General features: G+C 50.9%; 1 protein-coding gene across 6 annotated transcripts in view; it reads left to right on the top strand.

Moving 5' to 3' along the window:
• LOC309601856 (transcription factor 4) overlaps positions 1–24,420 on the top strand; it is a gene marked incomplete at its 5' end in the record, with an annotated part of 235,706 nt that overhangs the window by 166,198 nt on the left and 45,088 nt on the right. For 2 of the 6 annotated variants that reach the window (XM_082335061.1, XM_082335060.1), the window contains one exon: positions 1,043–1,226. The exons of the other annotated variants lie outside the window; for them this stretch is intronic. In XM_082335061.1, the coding sequence (XP_082191187.1) occupies positions 1,158–1,226 (69 nt within the window). Of the gene's footprint in view, positions 1–1,042; positions 1,227–24,420 lie in introns of those variants that run through there. 6 annotated transcript variants of the gene reach the window in all.

Raw genomic sequence — 24,420 nt, 5'->3', positions numbered from 1 at the left:
ACCCAAACCTCTGGGGACCTCCGGAATAAAACGCCGAACAAGCGAGCGAGCGAAACCTCCGCTCGCGCTTTCCGCCTGCCCCCCCGCGCGCGCGGCCGCGCACGCCGACCCGACAGAGCCGGGCGGAAAGTAGGGAAGAAAACTTTGCCGCGGCCCAAGACGGCGGCTGGGAGTCGACATCGCCGTCTCTTTGTCGTTGATTAATACTGTATGTGGCGCGCGACCACGTCGAGGAGTAAGGAAAGAGGCGCTTTGAATTATTAAAGTTGAGCCCGGAGACTGGCTGTACGCTCGGATGGCATTTGCTTCGGCATATGCAAATGATTTAGTTTCATTTGGGATCAATTCCCAGGGGCCCTCCTTTCCTGTGATGCTCTGAATTTGGCAAGCGAGCGAGCCCCGACGTGGTGGTGATGGTGGTGGTGGTGGGGGGGGCTGTGTGTCCCCCCCGGCTCCGTTGGCCGGGCCGGCATGGCGGGGCGCAGGGGGGCTGCCTGCCAGCGGCGCCCACTGGGCCGGGGTGTTCGTTAGCGGGGTGTTCGTTAGCGGGGTGTTCGTTAGCGGGGTGTTCGTTAGCGGGGTGTTTGCTACCGGGGGGGTGTGCGGTTGGGCGTTTCCGACGGCGAGGGCAGGGGAGAAGCGGGGGGCTGCGCGGGGCTGCGCGGGGCGCGGCAGCTGCGCACAATGCTGGGAGCGCGCCAGCAGCACGGACAGATGGCGGAGTTATTAGATGTGCATCATACGATTCCCTTCCTGCCACTCGCTTTTTAATCAAATTAAAACAAAAAAAAAAAAAGGGAAAAAAAAAGGGGGGGGGGGGAAGAGGGAGAGGGAGAGGGGAGGCAATTAAGCGCATTTGCATGCGGCTGGGTGATGGGCCCGGCTCCGCGGCCGGCGGGAGCGCGCGGGGCGGTGCGCGGGCGCGGGGCGGTGCGCGGGCGCGGGGCGGGAGGGGACGGGGGACGGGGGGGGGGGGGGGGGGGCGCGCAGCCTCCGCCCCCGCGCGGCGAATGGTCTCGCCCTGCTTTGCATATCGCGCGCGCCCGGGCCGGCCATATGGGAAGATGCGAGTGGAGGAATTGTTGTGAAAAAAGGGAGAGCGAGTTTGAAATAAAAGTTGTGAGCGAGCGGGAGCGGCGGGGGCCGGCGGCGGGACCATGTACTGCGCATACACGATCCCCGGCATGGGCGGCAACTCCCTCATGTACTACTATAACGGGAAGGCGGTAAGCAGCGGGGCGAGCGCGGGGGCGGCGGGGGCGAGCGAGCCTCGCGCCGCGCTGCGCTCCGCGGGGCCGGGCGGGGGCTTCCGCGGCTTTTGCCTGCCCCGCTCGGGAGGGTTGGGGGGTTTGGGGCCGGGCGGTGGGGCGGCGGCCCGGGCTGAAAAGTTTGGGGGGAGGTGGGAATAGCGCAAAGCAAGGGGGGGGGGAGAAAAATAACGGGGGTGAGGCGGGAGCGGAGCGCCCGAAGTAGCCGTAAAATAAGGGAAAATGGCAAAAAAGCCCCCTTGCCGCCCGCGATGTGGTGCCTCGCCTCTGCCGTCTGACTTGGGTCCTTCCCCCCCTTCCAACAGAAACGCTTTATTGAAGGGAAAAAAAAAAAAAAAAGGAAAAAAAAAAAAAAAAAGTGTCTGGTATTTTGTGCATAACCCCAGCAGAAGGTTTATACTTGCCATCTGGAGGTTTATTTTTTTTTCTCTGGCTGGGTCTTGAGAAGGAAAAGTATTTCAGTATATTTTAAAATATTTGGGGGGTGGGGGGAAGGGCGAGGTAAGGAGGGGAACTGTTGCTGAAGGGAGAGGAAAATAAAATTTGGAAGGGCTGGGAAGGGCGGGCAGCGCGTGGGGGGAGCGGGCTTCGCAAACCGCTCCAGCCTGCGGTCTTTCAACTTTCTTGCCTTTCATCTGATACCAATCAGGGCGGCGTAGTTAGGCCAGAAGGGAGCTGGTGGAGTTGTAACCCAGGCCCGGTTGGGACGGCGCGGCCGGAGCGAAGCGGGGATCCTGCCCGGCCGCCCGCGGATGCGCAGGCATGTGTGCCATCGGCCCGCGCGCCCTTCTCCCGCAGCCAGCCCGAGCGGTGCCGGGCGGAAAGGCGCGCTCGGCAGCCAACATCTGCTTCGATAACTGAGATTTTTTTTGGTTTTTTTTTTAAATACGCTTCTTGGCGAGAGTTGCGGGCCTCGTCTTTTGTTTTGAGTGGTTTGCAAGTAACGCAGTAGTGCAGGACACTGGGTTTGGGGGTAGAAAGTAGGGGAGTTTGCACAGGAAAAACAATTGAGATTTAAAACTCTAAAAACGCAAAAAAAAGAAAGAGTCATAAATTTCCTGCGAGGCTTTTTTTTTTTTTACCTTTTTAAATTTTTTTTTTTTACATTAGTTACCCCTATTCCGGAGCGGGTACGGCTACGCCTAGAGCCTACCTGGGGCTCCCGTGCGTGGCAGGGCCAGCCGGGCTCAGTAGCTCTAAAAGAAAAAGTTGCCGATCGCTGCTGTTCATCCTCAGTAAGCAATAAAATCCCGGCGGCAGCAGCCTGTAAACAGGAAGCAGCAAAGCGCGGCGGCGGGGCGACGGTAAACAATTTTCAACACTTCGACCAACTTCATTATTCTTTGGATTTTTCTGGCGGGGGGCGAGATGGGGCGGTTGATAAGCGACACGGAGGTGGCTGTGGGAGCGGGGGTTTTCCTTTTGTTTGGGGTTCCCCCCCCCCCCCCCCATTTGGATATTTTTTTGTTGGTTTCTTTTTTTTTTAAGTAACTAAACATAGAAAGCAAAACGCCCAGCCTGCCTAGCGAGCGGCCCTGCGGTCCGCGTCGCGAAGGCTGGGAACGCCGAGACCGTAATGTCGTCCTGTCGTGCCAGCCGCCTGTCGTACTTACATCAAACTGCGGAATATGACATCATAGGGCTAATAAACCCCGCGCGGCTGCCAGGCCTTTTCCCCTATCCTTTGTGTTTTTCAGAAGGTGGGACTCGTAAAAACCAGGCTCGCTCTGTCGCAGATGTATTTCTAGGCACCGGTGGAAGGGGTTCGTGAAAAGCCAGCCCGGCCTCGGCGCTTCCCCGCGCCGGGCGAGCACAAAGAGGGAGGCGAGGGTCCCTGGCAGCGCTGCCCGCTCCCTGCCCGGGGAGAGGCACCGGCCGCGGCCAGGGAGGCGCGGGAGCCGGGGGACGAGGCCGGCACCGCGGCGGTGGGGAGGGGGAGAAAGTATTCCTGCCTCCACTTGACAAAACAGATTTTTGTGTTTTATAGAGCCGGCATTGTTCTGGCTCCGGTTCCGCATTGTGCAGCTCTTGATGCGGTGCCAGGCATCGTGCGGAGATCGGGGATGCCATGCATTAATTGTTCACAACGCCTCGTCGAAAGGACCCGCGGCTCTGGGGGCCGCGCAGCTTTCGCCCGGTTGTCGGAGCAGCGCGGGGGCTGCTCTGTCTCGCACAAGTTTCCTCGTGCAGGAAAGACAGAGTTCCGAATTCCTCCCTTTTTTTTTTTCCCCCTCTCTTTTTTTTTTTCTTTCCCCCCAGTGACAAGTCAATTACTTGTTTAAATGCAGTTTGAACTCTCTGAACTGCGAGCAGCGGCGGAAGCAGGTCTTCCCTGGGAATAAACAAAAGAAGAAAAAATGCAAAATCATTCCAAAGCCCTCTGAAGCGAAGTTGCTGTGGGAAGAGGAGGGCAGTTGGGTACAGGAGGCACGAAAATGGCTGGAAAAAAATGAAACTGCCAGAAACGCAGGATTTGCAGAGCACGTTTTCTGCAACTTGCCTTTTTTTTTCCCTCCCCCCCCCCCCCCGCCCCCCCCCCTCGCTCGCAGGGCATTTTAGGAGAGCTCACTCCATGGGAGAGCACTTTTTGCCTTTAACTATGTACCGATGTTCATCGGTAAGAAATCTTTTCCTTCACGGCGCTTGCGATGGAGGAGATTTGTTTTAAGATTTTCTAAAACAATAGCAAACCTGCCGGCGTCAAATGCTAAAGTGTAAAGATAAGCTCGTGCCCGGTGACTGCATTAATGGTGTAATATATAAATGTTGGGCTCTTGGTTCGCTTTTTTCCCCTAAAATAGTACAAAAAAGACGTTTTGGCGAGGGAGTTAGAAGTGTGTTAATCACCGGCTATCTGCGATTAACCAGATGAACACTTGGGTTCCGTTGGAAGCAATGAAACAAGAAGAGCCATTTTTTTTTCTCCCCGAGCCTTGCTTCTCGTTACCCGAGACGCGTGGGATATTTTAGGATCCGCACATTACCTGGAAGGGGATGGATGCCGGATTACTGCCTAAATTTGATTTTCAGAATTGCTTATTTTCAATTGCATCTCGCTGAGATTTTAATAAAGTATTATTTGGTCGTAGACAGCGTGCTGAAATGCACGGGACTATAAAGAAGAAATTATTGCAAATGAAAATGAAAAGCAAAAGTGGCAAAATTTTCTTTTAATGGTATCTTAAGATCCCATCATCAGCTCCCACCATGCGCATGTGTTAAATCATATAGGGAAACCTATAATTATTGTAATTGCTCTTTTTGCTTTATCCTAACAAGCTTCAACCCATCTCTCAAACTAGTTGTTTTGAAATAGTTATTTGTCAAGTCATCAAATCACAAAAAGTAAATGCTAATGAGTTTTTCCTGTTTACATTCTGTCTGCTATTCTTATTATAAAGCTTTTCAACTCCATAAAGTTCCTAGATGAAGATGAATGCTCCGTGGTATCGTTCCTGCTAATAGGCTAGGCCAAAGAGTGTAATAATTCCATGTACCACGCTTAATAATGACAAGTGAGGAGTTGTGAATGGCACGAGGCTGGCGTCGCTCTGGGAACGGCGCGGAGAAACTTCTCCGGTTGAGCGGGAGGAGGGCGAAATGTCGAGGTGGGGACGGGAGACCCTGGGGCGGGCGGGCACCCAGCCCGCCGCTCCCGGCTCGTCCTCGCGGAAAGAAGTGTCGGCGTTGCCTTTGCTGGGAGCGCTGGGGGTACCCGCAGGCGGGTCATAAAAACAATATTTATTAGCAAAAGTTACAGGATACTTTAAACCATTTCCGAAGCGGAGGGATAGATTTTGTAACAAAGTAACGCTGAATTTACGGCCCCTTCCTCAAATCGCATCCGCATACGGGGAGCTCGGGCTTCATGATTTGAAATCCATGTGTGGACGTACGGACGTACGCGTACAGAAACGCTCCCTCTTTTCAGGATTGTGAGCGGAAGCCAAAATATCTAGACGACGTTTCCCATATTTGTGGTGTTTATGGAAGGGCTTTATGTTTATATGATAAATTAATGTAAATTTGCAGGCTCCCTACTGATAACAAGAAAACAAAATTTTGCACATTATATACATAAAAGGATATATATGGTTATATACACACACACACACACATTTTGACACAATCGGTGGGTTTGTGTTTTACCTTCTGGAGGAAGGGAGACACAACAAATTGACCCGCAATCTTTGAGTTTGCCGAAGTAACGGTAGCACTCGTTTTGGAGGGGCGCGATCCCTTACTGCTCAATTAAAATCTGCACTTGGCAGGGCTGCTCACTTTCGTCCCCATTGTATGTGATGGAAAAGAGAAGCGGCCTCGTGGCTGCAAAGCCGGGTTTTGCTGAAACGTCTCGGGAATTATTAAAGCTGAGCATTCTTGCAGGATGGGACGTTGAATCTTAGCTTTAAATATGCTTTGCATATGCTGATCAGAAGTGAACTTCACCTCTTCATCTGTGCCAGTTTGGAAATTATTGTGGTGGTTTTTTTCTCAAAAAGAAATTATAAAGAGAGTTCTATTTTATTTGGTTATAGATTGATGGAAGACACGGAAAACGCTGTTAGGGTGTTGACATCTTATAACGGTGTATACCATGAGCTGCTTTTTTGTGGGCAGGGCTGGGGGGGTTAACAAAAGATCTAATGGCTGGTGCAGTCTTCAAATACCTTTCCAATTGATCTGCAGGAAATTGTGCAGAAGAATTGTTTGTTTCCTGTTTCGGTATAAATCTGGTTTGCATTATACTTGGTTTACTGTAAAATTGCCGTGGCACTTCGGAGACGTGGGATTTGGTTATGTTGCACGGGGAATTTATTTTGCAAAGTGACTGGTTTAGCCGATGTTGGCTAGTTCCTTTCTGATTTTCTGATATTGTCTTGCTGGTGGAAGTTTTTTTTTTTTTCCCTCCCCTTTTTCTTTTTTAACCCGGCCTCTGAGGTTGTGCAGCCGGGGGGGGGTAGGATGGGTGGCTGCAGTGCAGAGGCTGCAGCGTGGCGGGGAGCCTGTCCGCAGCCTCGGGAAGCCGATACAGGCACGAGATACCTGCGCAGGGCTGCCCTGCCTTTGCGGTGCTTTTCCTTTATTATTTTAAAAAGAAAAAAAAAAGGGGGAGCTAATTTTGAGCTGGTTTCTCAGGCTGCACTTGGCAGTGCTGCTGCGATGAGTTTGCTGCCTGGCTCTCCGGCCTCCCTCCTCTGTGCGGGCGTCTTTTAGCTCCTCGGGATTTTTTTCAGACAGCCCGCTAGAAGTGAGTTTCAAACCATCCCTTCAGAATTCCAGTGCCCCATAACTGTATTTTAATACGTCATTGCCAACACTCAGTAATAAAAAATCGTAACGCCCTTCTGCTGAAAAACCACCTCATGTATTTTAACTAACGCTGGCTGGTGCATAGCCAGCGCTTCCATATCAAAAGTGTTTGTATTTATTGTTGTTTGGTTAATCAAAAGATACGCTATCGCGGGTAGCTGCGACCGTTACGTCAGAAATGCTCTCTCTGTTGCGTCCCTTTTTACGGTGGAGAAATTCTCAGGCTCATTAAAAAGTTGCTGTGGGTCTCTCAAGGTTCAGTGGGAAGACAGCATTCTCAGCCCTCAGCAGGGATCTCAAAATATTTAGCATCTAGCTTTGTTCTGGCATGGCAAGGCAGAATCATCCAAAACTCGAAAAGCGTAGATTCCACTGGCACATGTTTCTCCCCCAAAATTCAGGGCAGGTCTTGCTTTTCTCCACTCGCTGAATTTATGTAGCTTCATTTGTAAGGTTTTTTTGGGGGGTGGAGTTTCTTTGTTTTTCCTCGTTGCTGGTTTTTTTTTTGCTTTTTTTGTTTTTCCTGAGAAAGTAATATTCCAGTGTTATCTCCTGTAAGTCCAAGGGCCTTTTAAAGTTGGAAGTTGGCTACGGGAGGAGCAGGATCAGACCTTTGGTGTTGAGGGATTTGCCCTTTTGTGCTGGGGGTTGTCTGGTTTCCGAAGGCGCAGCTTCAGCTCTCCACGCTCTCAGCTTTTTCCCAAGCAGAGGTTTCTGTGTGAAACACAGCGTGCAGAGCACAAGTTTTCCATCTAGGTTTTAAACCTGCATGCACACAAATACAAATGCCCTCTGCAATGTGCTGTGTACAATTTGGTGCTTGAGCTTTGAATTCCTTCCCCTGCAAGGGCCTTGGTTTTGCTTATAAAATTAATACTGCTTTAAAAAAAAAAAAAAAAAAAAAAAACAACTAACACCAAACCAAAAAAACCTCCCCAAAGTTTGAGCAGAGGAAATTTCATACACCTGCAGAGCTTTATTAGGTGTCTGCACAGGAGTGAGAACTCATGTGCACAGGATCAAATTGTTCTTTAAGCCATGTACTACTCTTTTGGTAATGAAAAGCAGCTGAAGAGAAGAAGCGGGGTCTGCAGCCCCCCGACTGGGAGGGCTGGAGCTGGGTGCTGCCGGGGTGCAAGGGCGACAGAACCCGGCAGCCCGCAGACCCGGGGCCGGCCGCCGCGCAGAGCCGGCGCGTCCCCGGCGCGGGGGCACGGTGCCGGTAATTGGAGGGGCTGCGCGGGGAAGGGTGCGCCGCAGCTGCTGCCATTGTAGCCGGCCCGCGGATGAAAAGGGGATGGGAACAATCCCGGCCAACATTTGACTTGGCTTTTTCACCTCTGCAGACGGGAGGGTGAGAACTGCGGAGCAGCAGTCGGCGTGCACCAGCCACGGCCCTGACAAAGGGGATGTCCGCAGCGAAAAACAAATCGTGCCGCTTTAAAAATAGCTCTTCGCTCACGAAGCGGCCTTTCGTAATTGCAGTTAAAAGAGTTTATCCAGCATCTGGGTGAATCATCGTTATTAAATTCTGTTATTAGCCCTATATGTTGGACTTTTTTTTTTTTTTCCTTCCTTTTTTTTTTTCTTTGGTCCCCCTGAAATGCGTGATAGCAGCAGTCGTACCTCCTGGAAGACACGGTGCACAAACAACTCGTCCCTCAAGGACAACCTCATGGAAAAGGTCTTGTGCAGCCTATCTAGCTACCCCTTCTCTTTTTTTCCTTTTTTTTTTTTAAAAAAAAAAAGAATAATGCTGAATTACTCAATGGCTTTCTAATGAATAAAACAAACCAAATTGATGTAACATGCATATTTAAACCCATTCAGTTAAGTACTGACGTGATTAAAATAATCAAATGTATTACTTAAAAAATTAAAAAGGATAAGTTCTGCACCCCATTATTTTATTGACTTTTAAATATAAATTGCAGAAATGTTTACATTCCTAACGGCATTATGAAGCTAAACTGACAAATCAGCGGGAAAAAGTTGATTGCCCAGCATATTATTACGGCTGCACCTGCCACGGCAGCGCGTCGGCTGCAGAGCGGCGCGGGGCGCGCGGGCTGCCGCCTCGGCCTGCCGTTGCGGGCGAGGGGAGGGCTGGGAGGCAGCGCCGGGGCGTCCGCAGCGGAGCTTGGCTTTTCGCAGCGGCTCCTTCTTGCAGTCAAGTGATTAACGGGCTTCCAGAAATCTTAGGCAGCTTAGAAAAAAAAACAAAATATGCAAATAGAGGGAGAGGTAGTACTCTCGGAGAGCTGCTGCGTGGGGTCCCGGCAAGCAAATGTAACCGCAGATGAAGGTGTTTGCCTGCCCGTTTGACGCAACGAGAGCCTGTGTTTTTCAAAGGATTTGTGTTCTCATCAGCAGAGAGCGTGAATCGAGGTGAGGTCCCAGCTAGGTAAGGCTAAAACTGCTGTAGCACGGTCGCTGTCAAGTGCTGCTGCTACGCAGTTGAAGCCGGCCGGCGCGCTCCTCCCCGCCGGCCCGGAGCCCGCAGGGATGCCGGGGTGCCCGCAGGGATGCCGGGGTGCCCGCAGGGATGCCGGGGCGCTGGCCCGGGAGCCCCGCGGCCCCGGGGAGCCCCTCCTCGGCCACCCGCCTCCCCGGGCTGGCGCGCCCCCCCGTTAGTGAAACGTTTGTTACTGCACGCTCTGCTTCTTGCAGTCTTTAATGGGATTGTCGGGAATGGGGATAAGGAAATATTCCAGTTCGGCTGCTCTTAAACGTCGCTCTGCCCCCCTGTAAAATAGGTAGACTGTAAGAGTTGAAGAAGAAATGATTAAGCTATCAATGTCTTTTAAGTGGCGGTTGTTTGAGCTGCTTAGACAATTACAGATTTTGAGTCACAGAACGATTTGAATTCCTACGATTTCTGAACACCTGATACGTATCGCCGCTCTCTTGCATCCCCCCCTCGCTTCGCAGCGAAACGTTTGCATAAATACCTCCTCAATCTTGCGGTGGCTATTGGGCTAGAGGGTTTTCAGAATTAACGCTGTTTGCAGAACTAAAAAACACTCTTCAGCTGCGGGCAGAGGGGAGGGAGGGGGAGTGCGACCAGGCAACCAAATGTATTTCTTGCCATTTTAAACCTTGCCCGCGCCTATTGCAGAAGGCGAATCCCTCGCATCCCTGGCTGTCACGGCACGCTTCCGCGCCGCAGCCCGGTACGAGATGTCCTGTGCTCCCGGTGCGGGCCTAGGGCAGTTTGGCCGGCAAAGGGAGGGAGAAGCATGGATCAGCCATCTTCCCCGCCGTTAGGTTCGCGAGACGTCCTTGCGCGTGGTTTGGGAATGGGGACAGCTGCAAGGCTCGGAGTGATGGCAGCTGCCGGGATGCAAAACTGATTTTCCTATTAACACCTGAAGAAGAGGCAGGGTAGCACTGAAAACTTAAATAAGGGAATGTAAGCTGATAGGCAGAGCGTCGGGATAGCAATCCCGCTTCCCAGCAGCCGCCTAATGAGACACAACCGTTGCGTGACGGGGATGGTCAGGAGCCCGCGCCCCGGCCCCCTCGCCCCAGGCGTTCCTGGGGCTGCCGGGGTGTGGGAGCCGGGAGCCCGCTGCCGGGGGGGTGCTCCCGGGCAAGGTTAGTCACCAAATATAACATTACTTTTTCTTTCCCACCATTTGAGACTTCCAACTCGTAAATAAAAACCATCTCCAGGATAAAACTTGCCGGTCGCTATTTTTATCAGGAAAACAACAACAACAACAACAAATGGTGTGGATGGTTTTTTTTGTTTGGCTTCCTAAATTAGTATTTTACAAACTGTTCACCATTTCAGAAGTTAAACACATGTTGTTTTCAGTGGTTCATTAGAATACAATGTTTTTGTGCTAATCTACTTCAGGCAGAGTTTGGGTGCAAGGTGGCTGGTCCCAGTTTAGCCCCAGGTCCCTGGTGGCCGATAGCTGCCATCCGTTGGGATGATCGTTTTTTTTTTCTTCTTCTTTTTTTTCTTTTTTTCTTGTTTTTTCCTCCTTTTTTCTCCCCAGCCCGCCCTTTCTCACACGTGTGAGCGGGGGGGGTCACTTCTGATGAGAAAGGCGGTGGAGGTAGCCGCTGTTCAGCATCTCTGTGACTACGGAGAATTCCTGTTCGGCACGGCCTTAGGAAGCGTAGGATAATAGTCTGCCTCAGCGCCGAGAAGAAATAAATATCCCCCCCCATTCCCCGGGAGCACCGTCTCCCCTGGTTAACAAATCTGCAAGCGCCGTGCCAGCACACATCTGTCTCGTGAAGAAGGGCTGTTGATTCTGCCAAAGCCAAGAGAGGGCACCTTGTAGGGGAAAATAAAATTACACATGTATAGACAGCTCTGTACTGATCACTTCTGGCAGAAGCCTGTTTCTGATAATCCCCCTCGCTGCCTGAGCCACACACACAGATCTGTGGAAGTCGGAATACGAAATAAGTTCTGCTGCTCCGATTGCACGCAGAGATCTGCCACGATTTTGAGGTCGCAGTTGTAGATCTTCAAAAGATCTAGACTGAGGTCTTTAATTTGGAATGCTATTAACTCATGGGATGGTAATTTGCTTTCAGGGTCTTAGTGTCTTATTTATAGCCTCAAGTATTTTTCGTAGCAACTTTTACTGTGCTGGGGCGGGGGGGGGAAGGGGGGAGAAAGATCCAGTAAATAAAATCACGCCACGTTAAACCATCCTTTTTGTGTCCTGTAGCTCTGTATTTGATCTGAGAGGAAATGGCAGCATTTTTAGTTTCGTGGGACCAGCTCCTTAATCCGGGGGGAGCAGCCTGTGCCTGCCCCAGGCCCGCGCCGAGGGCTGGCTGGGACGCGGGGATGTGGTCCCTGCCGGCCCGAGCCTGGGGGCAGCACCACAACGGCCGCGGCGCTGACGTTTTTTGGTTAAAAGCAGGTTATGAATGCTTTCAAAGCACAACTCTCATGAAAAATATTTTGGGGAAGTTCAGAAAGTCCAGTGCAGAAGGAGCGGACGGTGACAGCAGGGCTGCTGCCTCAGTCATCTGCATTTCTGCACCGCCTTTAATGCGTGTTTAAATATCACGTGTGTGACTGTGGACTTGCACTGTCCGTAACATCTTGCTGTCCATCTATGACCTCCAGCTCGATGTCCCCGTCACCCAGCGCAATTTTGTAAGGTATTGGGCACTTACGTCGAGCTGTCACGTGCAGAAAAAAGGGATATTTAAAATTGTTGTTGTTGTTTTAATCTCCAGTAAGATGTAGATCAGATTCTCGTAAGCACGTACACGCATGCAGTGGCTTCACTGGAAATATTCATGTGCTTAAATCTGTGCATACTAAAACTCCCAGCTGGAGGAGATCCCGGGACTCTTACTTGCAAAACAGAAAAGGGAACCGTAAATACAGACTTTCACGTGCGTGTTGGCCTGTTTGCAGTTATCGGCACACAGGTGGGAGCGCTTTCAGGTCAGAAGTTTTGAAAATTTGTACCTTTAGTGCTTACTTCAGAACGGCTGGAAGGTTTAATGATTTGGTTCCCTTCTGCCTCGGCCGCAGAAGTAACCATTAACCGTTTGAGAGATGCTGGCGATGGTCCGCGGTGATGCCTTGCGCGATTAATAAAAGGCCTCGACGGAGAGAGACAAACGGCAGCAGGCATTGCGGGGCTACCTGTGCTGGAGGGGCTTTGGCTTCCCTACGATCGGGTCAGTGGGAATTTAACCCTTTAACTCCACGTCAGCTGGCGCGGGCTGCCCAGGCTCAGCCCCGCCGTCGGTGCTCCCCTGGGGCCCGATCCTGAGAAGGCCCTGCCTCTCTCGGGGCTGATGCCAGCAGATCCCATTTACAAGAGCTGGAGGACTTTGGAGCCCTGCTCTGTGACGGCGGGCATCTTTTTTTTTCCTTTTCCTAGACAGACGAGGCATTCTAGCAGTAATGTAAAGATCAGTTTTTACAGATGATCCATGAGAGAGGTTCTTGACTGACTTTTATTCTTTCTGATAGCTCTGAGAAAGCAGCCACAGCATTGTTCAGCTTTATTTTTAACACAGAGCTAATGGTTGTACCTCCGTACTGGGCTTTGCCCGCGCCTCTCTGTGTCGAAGCCAAGCAGCGTACACCCCAAGGGAAGCTTCAAAGCTTTGTGCCGGTGCTGAGGCCACAACGGAGATGGCCCTCCGTCTGATGGGGCCCGTTTGCTGATGGGTAGGGAGTAACTGGTTTTCTGAGCAGCTCTTTCCACTTGTGGTAGAGACACGTTTTTTGAAATACTGCTGTGTCAGAGTCCGAAGTCTGGTCCGTAGCCGTAGTTACTTTGAGGTGCTGATGACTACAGCTAATGACCGCTTTATTAGAACAGGAATACTTTTGGCTTGGCTTGTGGCTCTCAACTAACAAGCTAATCTTTCCCTGCTGCTGGCGGCCCTATATTCGAATGCCTCTTGTAATTTTTAGTTAGGGTAGTCATATTTGCATAAATGCGTCCATATTTTTTAAAATTGCCTTTTCTACCTATCTTGTTTATCGGCCCCAGTGAGCGCAGAGTCTTTTCAGACACTCTTTTCTTGGGGAGACTGGGCATCGGGAGATAACAGTGTCGCAAACTGGCAGATGCTTTATCCTGGAGCTCGTGATGGTGTGCACAAACCATCATTTTTTCCTTGCAATAATTATGGTGTTAAGAGGCATTTGTGTTGTGTGCTCTCTTTCAGCTTGCACCATGTTTGGTTCCTGTTATGCAAATACCGCTTTAAACTTAGAAATGCCAATTTGCATTAATATTTTGGTTTCATATAGCTAGCTATTGCATTGCAAAAACAAGTGCATTTTAATGAGCATTTGGCAGAATGTTAAAAAAAGATACGGTACTCATTAAATTCTATTCTATGAAATGCAGTAGTTTGTTGCCAAAAATCATTAGGATAAAATATAAGGCAAGTTAAGGCCACCAGTAGAGCCCTCATCAAAGAGCGCTGCGACACCGCGGAGCCGCGAAGCCGTGGCGTCCTTCGCTGCATCGTGCAAACTTCCCTCCCTCGCTGCCGAACGGGAAGACTGGGAACTTTCGGCGTCTCTCCAAACCTCGCCTGTCCCCGTGCCGTCTCTCGGCGTTGCCATCTCTAACCTTCCTGCCCCGCGCTAGCTCCTGTCGGCGTCTGTTTGGTTCCTTTAATTCATCTGCTCCTGCAGACTTCTAAAAGACATAAACACTAAATTGAAAAACAAGATTTCATTCCCTAATGCGTTTCAGAGCCTAATTTTGCAGCCGACTTTTCATTAGGCCTAGGTTTCCTTTGGCATCCTCGAACCGGAGTCACGCATGACTCAACGGCTTTGTCACGTGGAGGAAGGAGCGCAGCATCCCCGCGGGTCCGCGGAGCGGCTCCGCAGGCTCTGCTGCTCGCGGGGGGACCTTTTTACGGAGTTTTCTGCCCCTTGCTCGCTTATTCCTCGCTGGACGAAAGTGCCTCTGCCCGGAGACAGCTTCGCCCGCGGGAGGAGGAACGCGAGCTGGGAAAGCTCGCCCTCCTCCGACACTCTTTTTTTTCTCTTTAAAAAAAAGCGTTGGCGTATTAATATTGGAAATGCTTCCAAGGCTGGTACTTGAGAAGCTGCTTTTCTGTAAGCTGGCTGAAGGAGGGCTGGGACAGGGTTAAATGAATTCTTTTCTTCATTACTCAGAAGTGATATAGACTTTTCTTTGACTAATGTAGCTTAATTAGTGGTCAATTAAAACTGAACATTGTTGAATTGAAGTTCTTTGATCAAAATCCTTGGCATGGGCTCCCTTTCTTTAACTAGCCACCATCTTGAATTCATTTGGAATCAGTAGTGTAAACAAGTTTAAAACTGGTTCTTTTATAAGAAGTCAGCAGGCTTGTATAGCTGTGGTTTCTTTCTTTTCCCTTTTTTTTTTTAACTTCTGTAGGCGGCAATTCAAAGCAGTGTTAAATGAAAACAGTGCTACACCCTGAAAAGTGCATTTTTTAAAAAAAAAAAAAAGTTGCATTAATTAATCAGGATTCGGTGGCTCCTCCTTGTTCCTTTTCTTGTCATAATCTGTATTTTTCTCTCTGGTGAATAATTCCTTTATTATCTGAAATATATCTTGTTTCCTAATTGGGCAGCAGTTGTTCAGAGTGTGCTCGGGGACTCCACAGTTGACAAGCAAGCGAAAATAAAATTGGCAGAGAGAGGAACGTGTTTCAAAACCAGTACAGGGCCTTAGATTTAATTAGAGAAGTGCAGCTTTAACTTCTGGTGATGTTGAACAGCAATAACTTTAGAAAAGCCTTGATGCATCATTGGGAAATTTTGCTTGAGGGGTTATTTTAAGAATTACATCTTAGCAGGTTTCTGGTAAGCCAGCGTTAGGCTCAAGAAGGGCACAGCGCAGATGATGGTCGTAAGGCGTCCTCTAAAAATATTTTGGGTTACATTTTTATTGTTTACCTAATAGTTGGGTCATTTCAGCGGCGAGCTCGAACCGAAGCGGAAGATGAAGACGCTCAGTCATTGCTAAAAGCTTTGTGAAAAGTCATCGTTAAATGCCCAGCTTTGTTAAAAGCTAAACCGAGCTAGAAAACGGCTATCGGTGCTGGCAGCGAATAAAGGAGGTTTTAAAACGCCGTTGAGTTTTTGATCAGCAGAGTTCTCTTTCTGATACGGATGAAGCAGACTGAGATTTTTCAAAATATATGTATTTATCATTAGCTTTCCTTTAAATGCAGTTATCTAAGCTGCAGTATTATACCTTAGTAATACTATTTAGCAGCTAAACTCTGAAAGAAAACTATGTTTTGGGGTTTTTTTTGGTTTGTTGTTGTGCTTTTTCTCTTTTTTAAGTTTTTCCCGTCGTTGGGGAGGGTTTCCGCTCCGTGTCCTTGCCGGTTCCGTCCGCCTGCTCTGGGGCTGCCCCGGGCCGTCCGAGTCAACTGGAGCCCATGGGTTTGAATCGCAGCCCCCGATTTTGGCGTGTTTGAGTATGTGACACTATTCACGCTTGTAAGGCTCGCTTCTCGAGCCTGTGCCTGGGCTGTTTTGTGTGCCTAATTTGTGTGCACAATTACGGTGATTGCATAGCCCGGCTGTGTACAAAGGATTACGGAGCAGCGGCGCAGCGGAGTCGCGGGCACAAGTGCTTCATTTACATGCAGTCATGGTAATGGGGAAAACACAACTCGGAGCGTGTTTGAAAATCAGACCCCGAGAGTACCCTTCATTCAAAGTGCTTTTTAAACACTAGCAAACTAAACTTCTCAAATACAGCTGTGTGCAGCTCGGGCTGTGAACCGGCGGAGCTTTAGAGCAGTATTATTTTTTTTTTCCTTTCCGATGTGAATCCGCCCATCTTCGCATGACCGAGTTTGAGTTTGAGTCAGACTCAGCCGAGCCCAAATCTGCATGTCAGCCTTCTGAATTTCCCACGTTCGCGCTTAAAGCGGGCAGATTCACACAGTCCCGATACTCCCGATATTAATCAGGTTTGCTCCAGAGCGCTGCCCCTGCCCAGCACGAGGTGCGCTGCCCCGGCTCGCAGCCTGCTTTTCAAGTGCGATTCATCCCCAAGAAATGAGGTTTAAGGGGTTCAAACTTCGGATGCATTTATTTAAGCGTAGTGCTGCTGCCTGGACTTGGGCAGAGCGTAAATCTTTGTATCGCCCGGCCTGGTTCTCACTGGCAGCGGAGCGGGAGCTGGCCTGCGAGCATCCCTTTCCCACCCTCGCCTCCAACCTAATGCATTTACCTCGCCTTTTCGATCAAAATATTTTATAACGTAAATCTCCCGCTGGAAATCATAATAAAGAAGTTTAAACAAATGACTTGCATATTTCCTAACTGCTTCTGCCTTGCTCTGGGCTTTAATTGTAGGAGGGACTAGGAGGAAATTGCTCTGCGGCGATGACATGAACAGATTTCTTTCTTTCTTTGAATGATGGCGTTTTCAACTTTTAATCCCTTTCATCAGAAACTGGGTGAAAATCATAGTCCTAAACAATAATTAAAATAAAATTTCCATCTCTTGACAGAGAGAGAAATTGTTTATAGTAAATGTGCCTTTCAGCCTTCCCTCATGCCTTCTCCCAAAAGGGCTGATTAGGATGTAATAATTGGGGATGATAGCAGGAGGAAGACGACAATTCCATTTAATTAAAGATAATTTATTTTACTTTAACTTGGTGATGTCCCACATGAATAAGAGTAGATTTAGCAGATAGATTTATTAATGGGTACTGACATCTCTGCTGACATAAAAAGCAAACATTTTCTTTCCTCATTGTTTTTATTGTGTCTCGGCACCTGAAACCGCTGTCACCCCACTTCCCGCCGTTCCCGGAGATGAAGACATTTCCGCAGAGGGCACGGCTCGTGCTTCGTTACCCGAGATGGGCCCGAGGCGCTGGGTTCGCATCAGGACCCACCTCTTCCTAAAAATCGAACCGCAGGAAGGCGGAATCCGGCCTGGGCTCCTTCTCACCGACACCTTCATTTCCACTGGAGCGGGTTGAGCATCCAGTTGCTCCTGGAGTTCCCCAGTTGACGCAGAGCGCTGGGCGAAACCCCGGCTTCTTGGGGGGCGCGCGGGGGGGGCATCCGCCTCTCGGCCCCAGCTGGAGCTGGGGCACGGGGCGCCTGATGGCAAGCTTGCCGGCGTAGCCCGTAGCAGAGGAGTTTATAGCCAATTCCCTGGGGATGCTCCATCAGCCTTAGTCCTGAACGGGGGTATTTCCATCCCTCGCGCTCTCCGGTGAAGCACGGTTTCCTTTGGGTTGTCCCAGTCCCTCCCAGTTCGCCCAGCTCAGCCTGCGCCCGCTTGGCTCCCCTCGTTCCCCGCTGATGACCGTCACAGCCCCGCCATCAGCTCCTCTGATTGACGCCCACGGTGAGGGTGCGCCGCTGGTGCGCACCCCACCGCTCTCAGGAGCTCGCGTCAGGACTTTAGGCAAACAGATAAGGTCTAATTAATGTTTGTATATGCTTTAAATTATTTGATCACACTGTGCTAGGTAGATAATGACCAGAAACACAGGAAGATTGTGAAATTAAGGCTCTTTTCTTGCGGAGAGATTTGAGAGGAAAATATGGGCAGATGTCTGATACATTCACTGTCTCTGCATGTATTTGTAAACAGAGCATAGAAAATGAAAAAAAAAACCCAATACAAAATGGTTCTCAATAAATGCAGTGGAGAAAAGGAAGTTAGAAAGCAGATCCCGAAAGAAGGAAAAAGAGTGGAATGGTCCTTTTCCTTTTCTCTGTCTCTTCTGGGAAATCTTTTACTAAAAAAATAAATGCTTAAAAACACGCTATCTGACGTGAAAAGTGAATTAGAATTCACGTATGGAAACTGCCCCTGGAACTCGGCCAAGTGGCACCTTTGTTCTTTTCATCGTCACTTTTATTTCTATTTTCCCACTCTTTTCCCTCTGCTCCCTCTTTATTGCTTTTTGGAGGTCTGGTTCTGCCTTGCTGAGCATCTGCAACTGTTGAAATCCTGGTAACTGCAGGATGTTGGCTTAATTTTTTAATTTTGTCCCATCTCTCCGGTCACACCCCTGTTTCTTTGTCCTTTCTTCCTACGCACTCCCTCTCGATTTTGCTCTTTTGCTTCTCCTCCTGGACATGTCTCCTGCTCCTCTCCGTTGCCCTCCGCATCCTCGGGGTCCTTCCCCGATCTGGCCAGCGCTCGCCGCGAGGGTTGCGTGTTGGTTTACCCAGGTCAGGTAAGGGAGCCAACTCTTTCCCTCCACTCTTGAGTCGCCAGCTCCTCATCGGCTTTCATGGAGTCAGCGTCTCCAAAATCTATAATTTTCTCATTCCTCCACAGCCTCTGTTGCATCTTCTGTTGCATCTTCTGTGCTGGCGCATCTTTCCATCCCTTCCCCCGTGCGTTCTCCGAATGCCAGCAGGGCTGGTGAGGGCAGGCTCGTGGCTCGGAGAAGCACGGCCAGGGTCGTGCTCAAGCCTGGAGCGCCGTCAGGGCGGCTCTCTGGTTCTCAAAGCCTCCCTTGCTCCTGTCCCTGTGACCCGGCGGAGGCTGATCCTCCCGTGCGCACATCCATGTGGCCTGGTGGCTAAAAAAAAAAAAAAGAGAAAGAAAGAAAGAAAATAACCAAACGGATGGCAAAGCCATGCTCAGCTGCATGTCACTCGGCTGTGCCGAAGGTTTTGTGCCTGACGCCGCTCTTCGATTCTGCCCATCTTGGCTGGTCTCACCGCTGGTGGTGCCGGGATCCCGGGCATCCCCCTTCGCCATGTCCCCTCTGTAACGTACTCTTAAATAAAACATTGAGGCCTTTCTGCTGTGCAATCACTATGGCCCATTGCTACTTAGTTATTAAATCTCCCTCTCTATGGATTTTGATTTGACTCTCCTTTTCTTTCTGCTTTGCTTTCCTCTTTTCGTTCCTCGTCCCTGGGGCTTCCTCCTGCCGTCGGTGGCCATCTCCCAATCTCTCCTTAGCCGCTCTTTGGTGTTGTCCTCTTCTTGCTCCTCTCGCTCTTCCTTTTCTTTCCCTAACGCCTGTTGGAAACAGTTGTGCTTTGGTGGGACCATTCGGCGAGCTCTGCCTCCTGGGTTGTCCAGGATCCCAGCAAAGCGCTGTCGATGTCATGTTAGAGCAGGATCCACCTGCGGTTCCTGGCCCGGCTGGGGTTGGTGGCGTTCGCTCTTGCGCTGCTTTGGTAATGACCCGGGACAGCTGCGTGATAAAGACAAATGGCAGAGAGAAATCAGAGTCTGAATAGAAAATCTCCGGGTCTATTTATGTTATTGTTGCTTTTTTAGAGTGTGTATTACTGCACAGGGATGACATAATGTTGTAATTTTTTTTTTTTCTCTCATTTAGTTGACCCCTTTTTAACTTTGGGCGTTCACAAGATGCAGTGTTCAGCAGTCCCATCTGGAAGACATTTTAAGTGAACAGGATCTGAGGACTTAGAGGATCATATAGGGTGGGATAAGGGAAAAAAAAGTCAGGCAGCTAATGTTTAGGGTATGCGGAGCGTAGGGCAGCTCTTTGTGCGAGCAGCGATTCCCAGCGGGAGCGGAACAACCAGCGTGCAGCAAATAGGTGGTTTGGTCCAGATTGCAGCGTTTCACCTCAAAACGAGCTGCGGTTTGTAAAGCTGGCACTTTGTAGCGGCTTTCGAGTCGACGTCAGCCTTTGCAAGTTCCTACTCGATGGCGTTTGTGCGAGTGAGAGGAAACCCAGGGCCCGGCGGGGCAGCGGGGCGCTCGGCTGTGCCGCAGCGGGCGGGAACCGGGACGTTTGGCGTATGCCGGGCCAGTCCCGCGCGAAACCTGCGCTCGCAGGAGCCCGGCGCGGGGAGCGCGTCCGTGCCAACGTCCCTGGTGCAAAGCCTTCGCCGAGGGGCGTGAGGTTACAGTCGATGAGCCTGATGAATTTTTTTAATAAACGAGAGCAGCAGGAGAGGAGATAATCGGGAGGCTAAACCTGCTGCACAGGCCGCAGCCCGGAGTCGGGGTTTTGGGTGCGCCACACACGGAGAACCGGCGTCAATTAAAGGACGTGGCGCAGGCTGCGACGCAAAGGCGACGGGGGGGGGGTGTGACCGGTCCCGCACCTGCGCTGGCTTTCCGCAGCGCTAACCAACCTTTGTCGTTAACCCCGGAGGGCCCCCCCGCGGGCCCTGCCGCGGCGGCGGGGGCGGCGGGCCGTACAGGTGCTTACCCTGGCTGCGTACACTTGTTTTTCACGGTGCACCGTGCACTTAACGGCTCAGCGGGACCTGCAATTTCATACCTCTCACGGGGCCGGGGGGTGGTTTGCATGTGCTTTTCTGCGTTGGGGCTCATATGGTCTCAATTACCATTTGATGGCAACGCCAGGCCCGAGGCCTTTCGCGTGTTTGTCCTGTGAGAAAGATCTGGAAGAGCCGACATCTGGTTTTGATTGCTGCAATTGCAGGTTGATAGAATAAACGCAGGGTGAGGTGGGTGGGTTTTCCTTCCGGCCCCTTCCAGGCCGGGCTGGTAATGTGCTTCACTGGCGGGGCTGCTCTTTTCATCAGCGCCCGCCGCCCCCGCGCCCCGCTCCTCTTCCTCTCCCCCCGCTCGCCCGCTGCAACATGTGGCCGAAATTAGGGACCTGCGGTTTGAAAAGTGCCCTTCTGCTGGAAACCTGGAACAGGTCAGCCCACGGAAAGGGGGGTCTGCTCCTCACGCATATGAAAGTACAGATTTTTTTTTTCTTTCTTTCTTCTTCTTTTTTTTTTTTTTTTAACTAAAAGCTGGGGAAACTCATCCCTAGCCTGGCAGAGCAGTCGCTGGTCTGATGGCAGAGCTGGGAGGAACGAGGCCAGCAGCTGAGCGTGTCCCTCAAATGCTTATAAAGGAGGGAATAGTGGTATTTTAGTCTTTCTTTTTTCTTTTTTTTGCATTTAATTTTTTTAGTGTTGCTGGTGAGAGCGTTTCCGTCTGCATCCTCTGGCTGGGGACCCCGCTGCTGCCCAGGGCAGTGCCGTCCTCGGCACGCACCCGTCTGCCGGGGTCCCGCGTTCAGCCCGGTGCGGACGGGGAGTTCCCGGGCCGCAGAGGCACCGAGCAGCCTTGCCCGGGAGGCGGCTGCGGGCAGCCCCGGCCGGGGGAGTGGGAAACAGGTTGTGGCAAAGAAAGTTGTAATACCCGCGAGCGCACGTGGCCGCGGTCGGTCCGTGGCTCCCACGTGTGCCGCCCGGTCAGCGGAAGCCAACAGGTACCACCAGGGCGAGGCTGGTGGGAAAAGGCAGCGTCGCGTGGCCGGTGCCGCAGGCTCAGAGGCTCCTGCACCCAGCGCTGTCTGCTTGGCCAGGTCCTCGCTTAAAAGAGTTTTCCCCTCTGTGCGAAGCTGACATCTGCTAACGCAGAGCAGGTTGTTCCAGCGAGCAGGTTTATTCCTCCTGACAGCTCTGATAGCCAGTACGCTTTGCCATTTGGTAATGCACTTATAATTTAATATGCGTTCTCTTTGAGATCTTAATTTTAAAGGAGTTTCGCCATGTATTTTAAAGTCTCTGGACTGCTGATTGATGGGTTTATTCTCTTCACAAATGTTTCCTTATAGCAGGTACCTCTTTAAGTGGATTGCTCCGTATATGGAAATACGCTGCTCTCAATCACGGTTGTGTTTTACAGCCTGTGCTTTACGTTTGTGCCGTGTGTGCCAGGTAATAGATCTTTCCTAATTTCACCCTGCGGGCGCAGGCCGGGATGGGGCTGCCCGAGCCCCGCTGCACCGCCGCGGCCGTGGCAGCGGAGGGATGCCCTCTCGTCCAGCCTGCCTCGCATGGAGCATCTCGCGAGCCGAGAAATGGAGACACCTTTCAATTCGAGGGGAAATTTGAAATCTTCTGGCAACGGTACAGCCAGTGCCTGAGAGCGGAGGAGAGGCGGAGGGAGATGAGGAGAAGAGCCAAGACGGAAGGGGAGAAGACAAATCTCTCGCATCTCCTTGCTGGGGCTGGGTTTCCATACACCTGCAGCCAGCTGCCCCCGGCCATCCTGATGGAGAGAGGCCGCGGTGGGTCGGGGGGACGGTGCTGGAGGCATCTCCCGGTACTTGGCAAGCGCACGCATCCCCGCTGGTGATGTCTGCGAGGGGCGGCCGCGTCCCTGACCCGTGGAGCTGGGGTTTCTCCCCCCCAGCCCCTGCCAGCACTGACCAGCACACCTCCAGTTCATTCCGTAGCTAATATTATGACTTACTAATAGCGTTTCCAAGGCCGTTTATCCTTTATTTGATAGACTCCAGATCCCCAAGGGTTGAGCGCATGGTCCATCCAGCCCGCGAGCATCCAGGGATGCTCGGCTTGGCCGGAGGCGTTGGGGCAGCGCCGGCCGCATCGGCAGCTCTCCTAACCAAATCTCTTGAATACTGAAAAATGAAAGATGTTGGAAACGTGTTCGCAGGGCAGCGAGCTTTCCGGAAGAATTGAAGAAGAAAAGGTGTTTGGAACTCGCAGGCAGGCTCCCAAAAATGGCAACAATGTGATAATTTTTTCATCATGTCATATTACAGAATGGCGTGTTTTTCCCAGATCGTTATTCATCATCTCTTCAAACCTCCCAGCATGAGTCAGAGTGATTTTCTAAATTCAGGCTCGCTTTTAAGAATATTAACATCTTTAAATCTATAATATATTTTCCGTCAAATCAGAAAGTCACTTGTACACATCTGCGGTTTACTCTCTTTTGCCTTTTTGGAGACAGCATATTACCGGTTTTATCAGTGCCATAAATTTAACCCATTTTACTTTCACTCTTCTGGATCAAGTTAATGGGTTGTTTTCTTTATCAACACTTACTCATGGTAATTTATGTCTCCGTTTAAATGGGGCTATCGGCGCAATTCCATCTTCGTAAAATTATCTGGCAAAGATTTTTGGACGGATTATTGATGTGATTAAATAAGACGCTTCTTGCTTTTTTAAACGTTGCTTTGTGGAAGAATGACAAAAAGACAGGGGCCAGTCAGAATGTTGTTCATCCAGTTAATGGTCCCCTGCGCGCTCTTTATGGCCTGTTGAAAACACCGCAGTCCCGATGATACAGAGGGAAACGAGCCTGGAGACTTCTGCGCACTTTTGACGCGAGAGGAGTTTCCGTGTGTGCTCTTAGCTAATGTCGTGATAACATGAGGATCCCACTGTGATAAAAATCTGAAAATAATGAATATTTATGTTGAAAGAGTGACAGTTCTTCAGGAAATACATGGTTTTTTTAAAAGGCTACCTTATATCTCTTCAAATTTTTGCTATGACTGAGCCTGTCACAGCAAAAGGAGTTCCTTTGCTTCAGCCCAGTGGCTTTCACCGTGTGAAAATTCAGCTGTAAAACCAAGAGAAGGATAAATCAAGTATCTGTCCTTCGCGAGGAAGAGTTACACCCCGTTACATGACGCTTCGTAAGCTGGCATTTATTTTGGCTATTTTTTCCCGTCGTTTCATGACCGCCAGCCTCCGTCCGCCCTCCCCTGCTCCTCCCGATGCTTCCCTTCCCTTCCCGACCTCCAAGCGTGCCCGGGAGAGCCCGGGCTGGTGCGTGCCAAAGCCTTCGCTCCGTGTCTTTATACAGCTGCAAAGAACTGGAGAGGCAAATCCCCGCAGGCGTTTGACCCGGACTGAATTGTCACCTTGTCCCGGCGCCTCTCCTGTGGCTAACAGGGGTGGTGGGCTGCATCCCCAGCCAGCGCCACGGCCTGCCGCCGCCACCACGGCTTTCTGGCGTTCGGTGAAGTGCCGGCTCTCCCGGTTTTGGTTCTTTCTGAAGCCTGCTCCTCTTGAGCCCCGGCGGCGGGGCGAGCAGCGCTGGCGCGGGGGCCGCCGCAGCTCAGGCACCCGCCTTGGAGACTCTGACCCTGCAGCTTTACGGTTCAGTTTGACAACAAGCAACGAAACGAAGCAAACTCATAAATTAGGGAATAAGTCAGCAAGAGGCATAAAACCCACACTCGTTTTCTTTACAGCGTGTACGGGGAGCTGTTAGACCTTTATAACTCAGGCTCTGCAGGTACTGCGGAAAGCTGAGGTGCAAAGCCAAATTTCCGTCGGTGGGAGGGGGCCCTTTCCGGGCGTAATTTTTGTTGAGCTGGAGTCATGTCTGAAAGCGGTTAGGCTGGATGGCTGCAGGAAAATGGGAAAAACCAGGCGTCGGGTTGAGCTGAATGTATATCGTCGTGAGCGGGAGGGCTGGGGTGTGTGGGGAGAGGTGGAGGAGAAGGGACCGTCCAGGGGACACGGGAGGGTTTTTCCTCATCTCTTTCCAGGCCAGGGCCCATCTCATTTTTCCCGGGTACCGTGCGGTAGTTGGGCTGCGCTGGAGTCGTTACCTCACTGATGAGGTCATCCGCTAGGTGTTCACCTGTCCCTTGGGAAACC

The sequence above is a fragment of the Platalea leucorodia genome (genome assembly GCF_965183815.1).
Source record: "Platalea leucorodia genome assembly, chromosome: W".
NCBI lineage: Eukaryota > Metazoa > Chordata > Aves > Pelecaniformes > Threskiornithidae > Platalea > Platalea leucorodia.
Note: the sequence above shows the minus strand (reverse complement) of the source record. Positions and strands in the feature narration are given on the sequence as shown.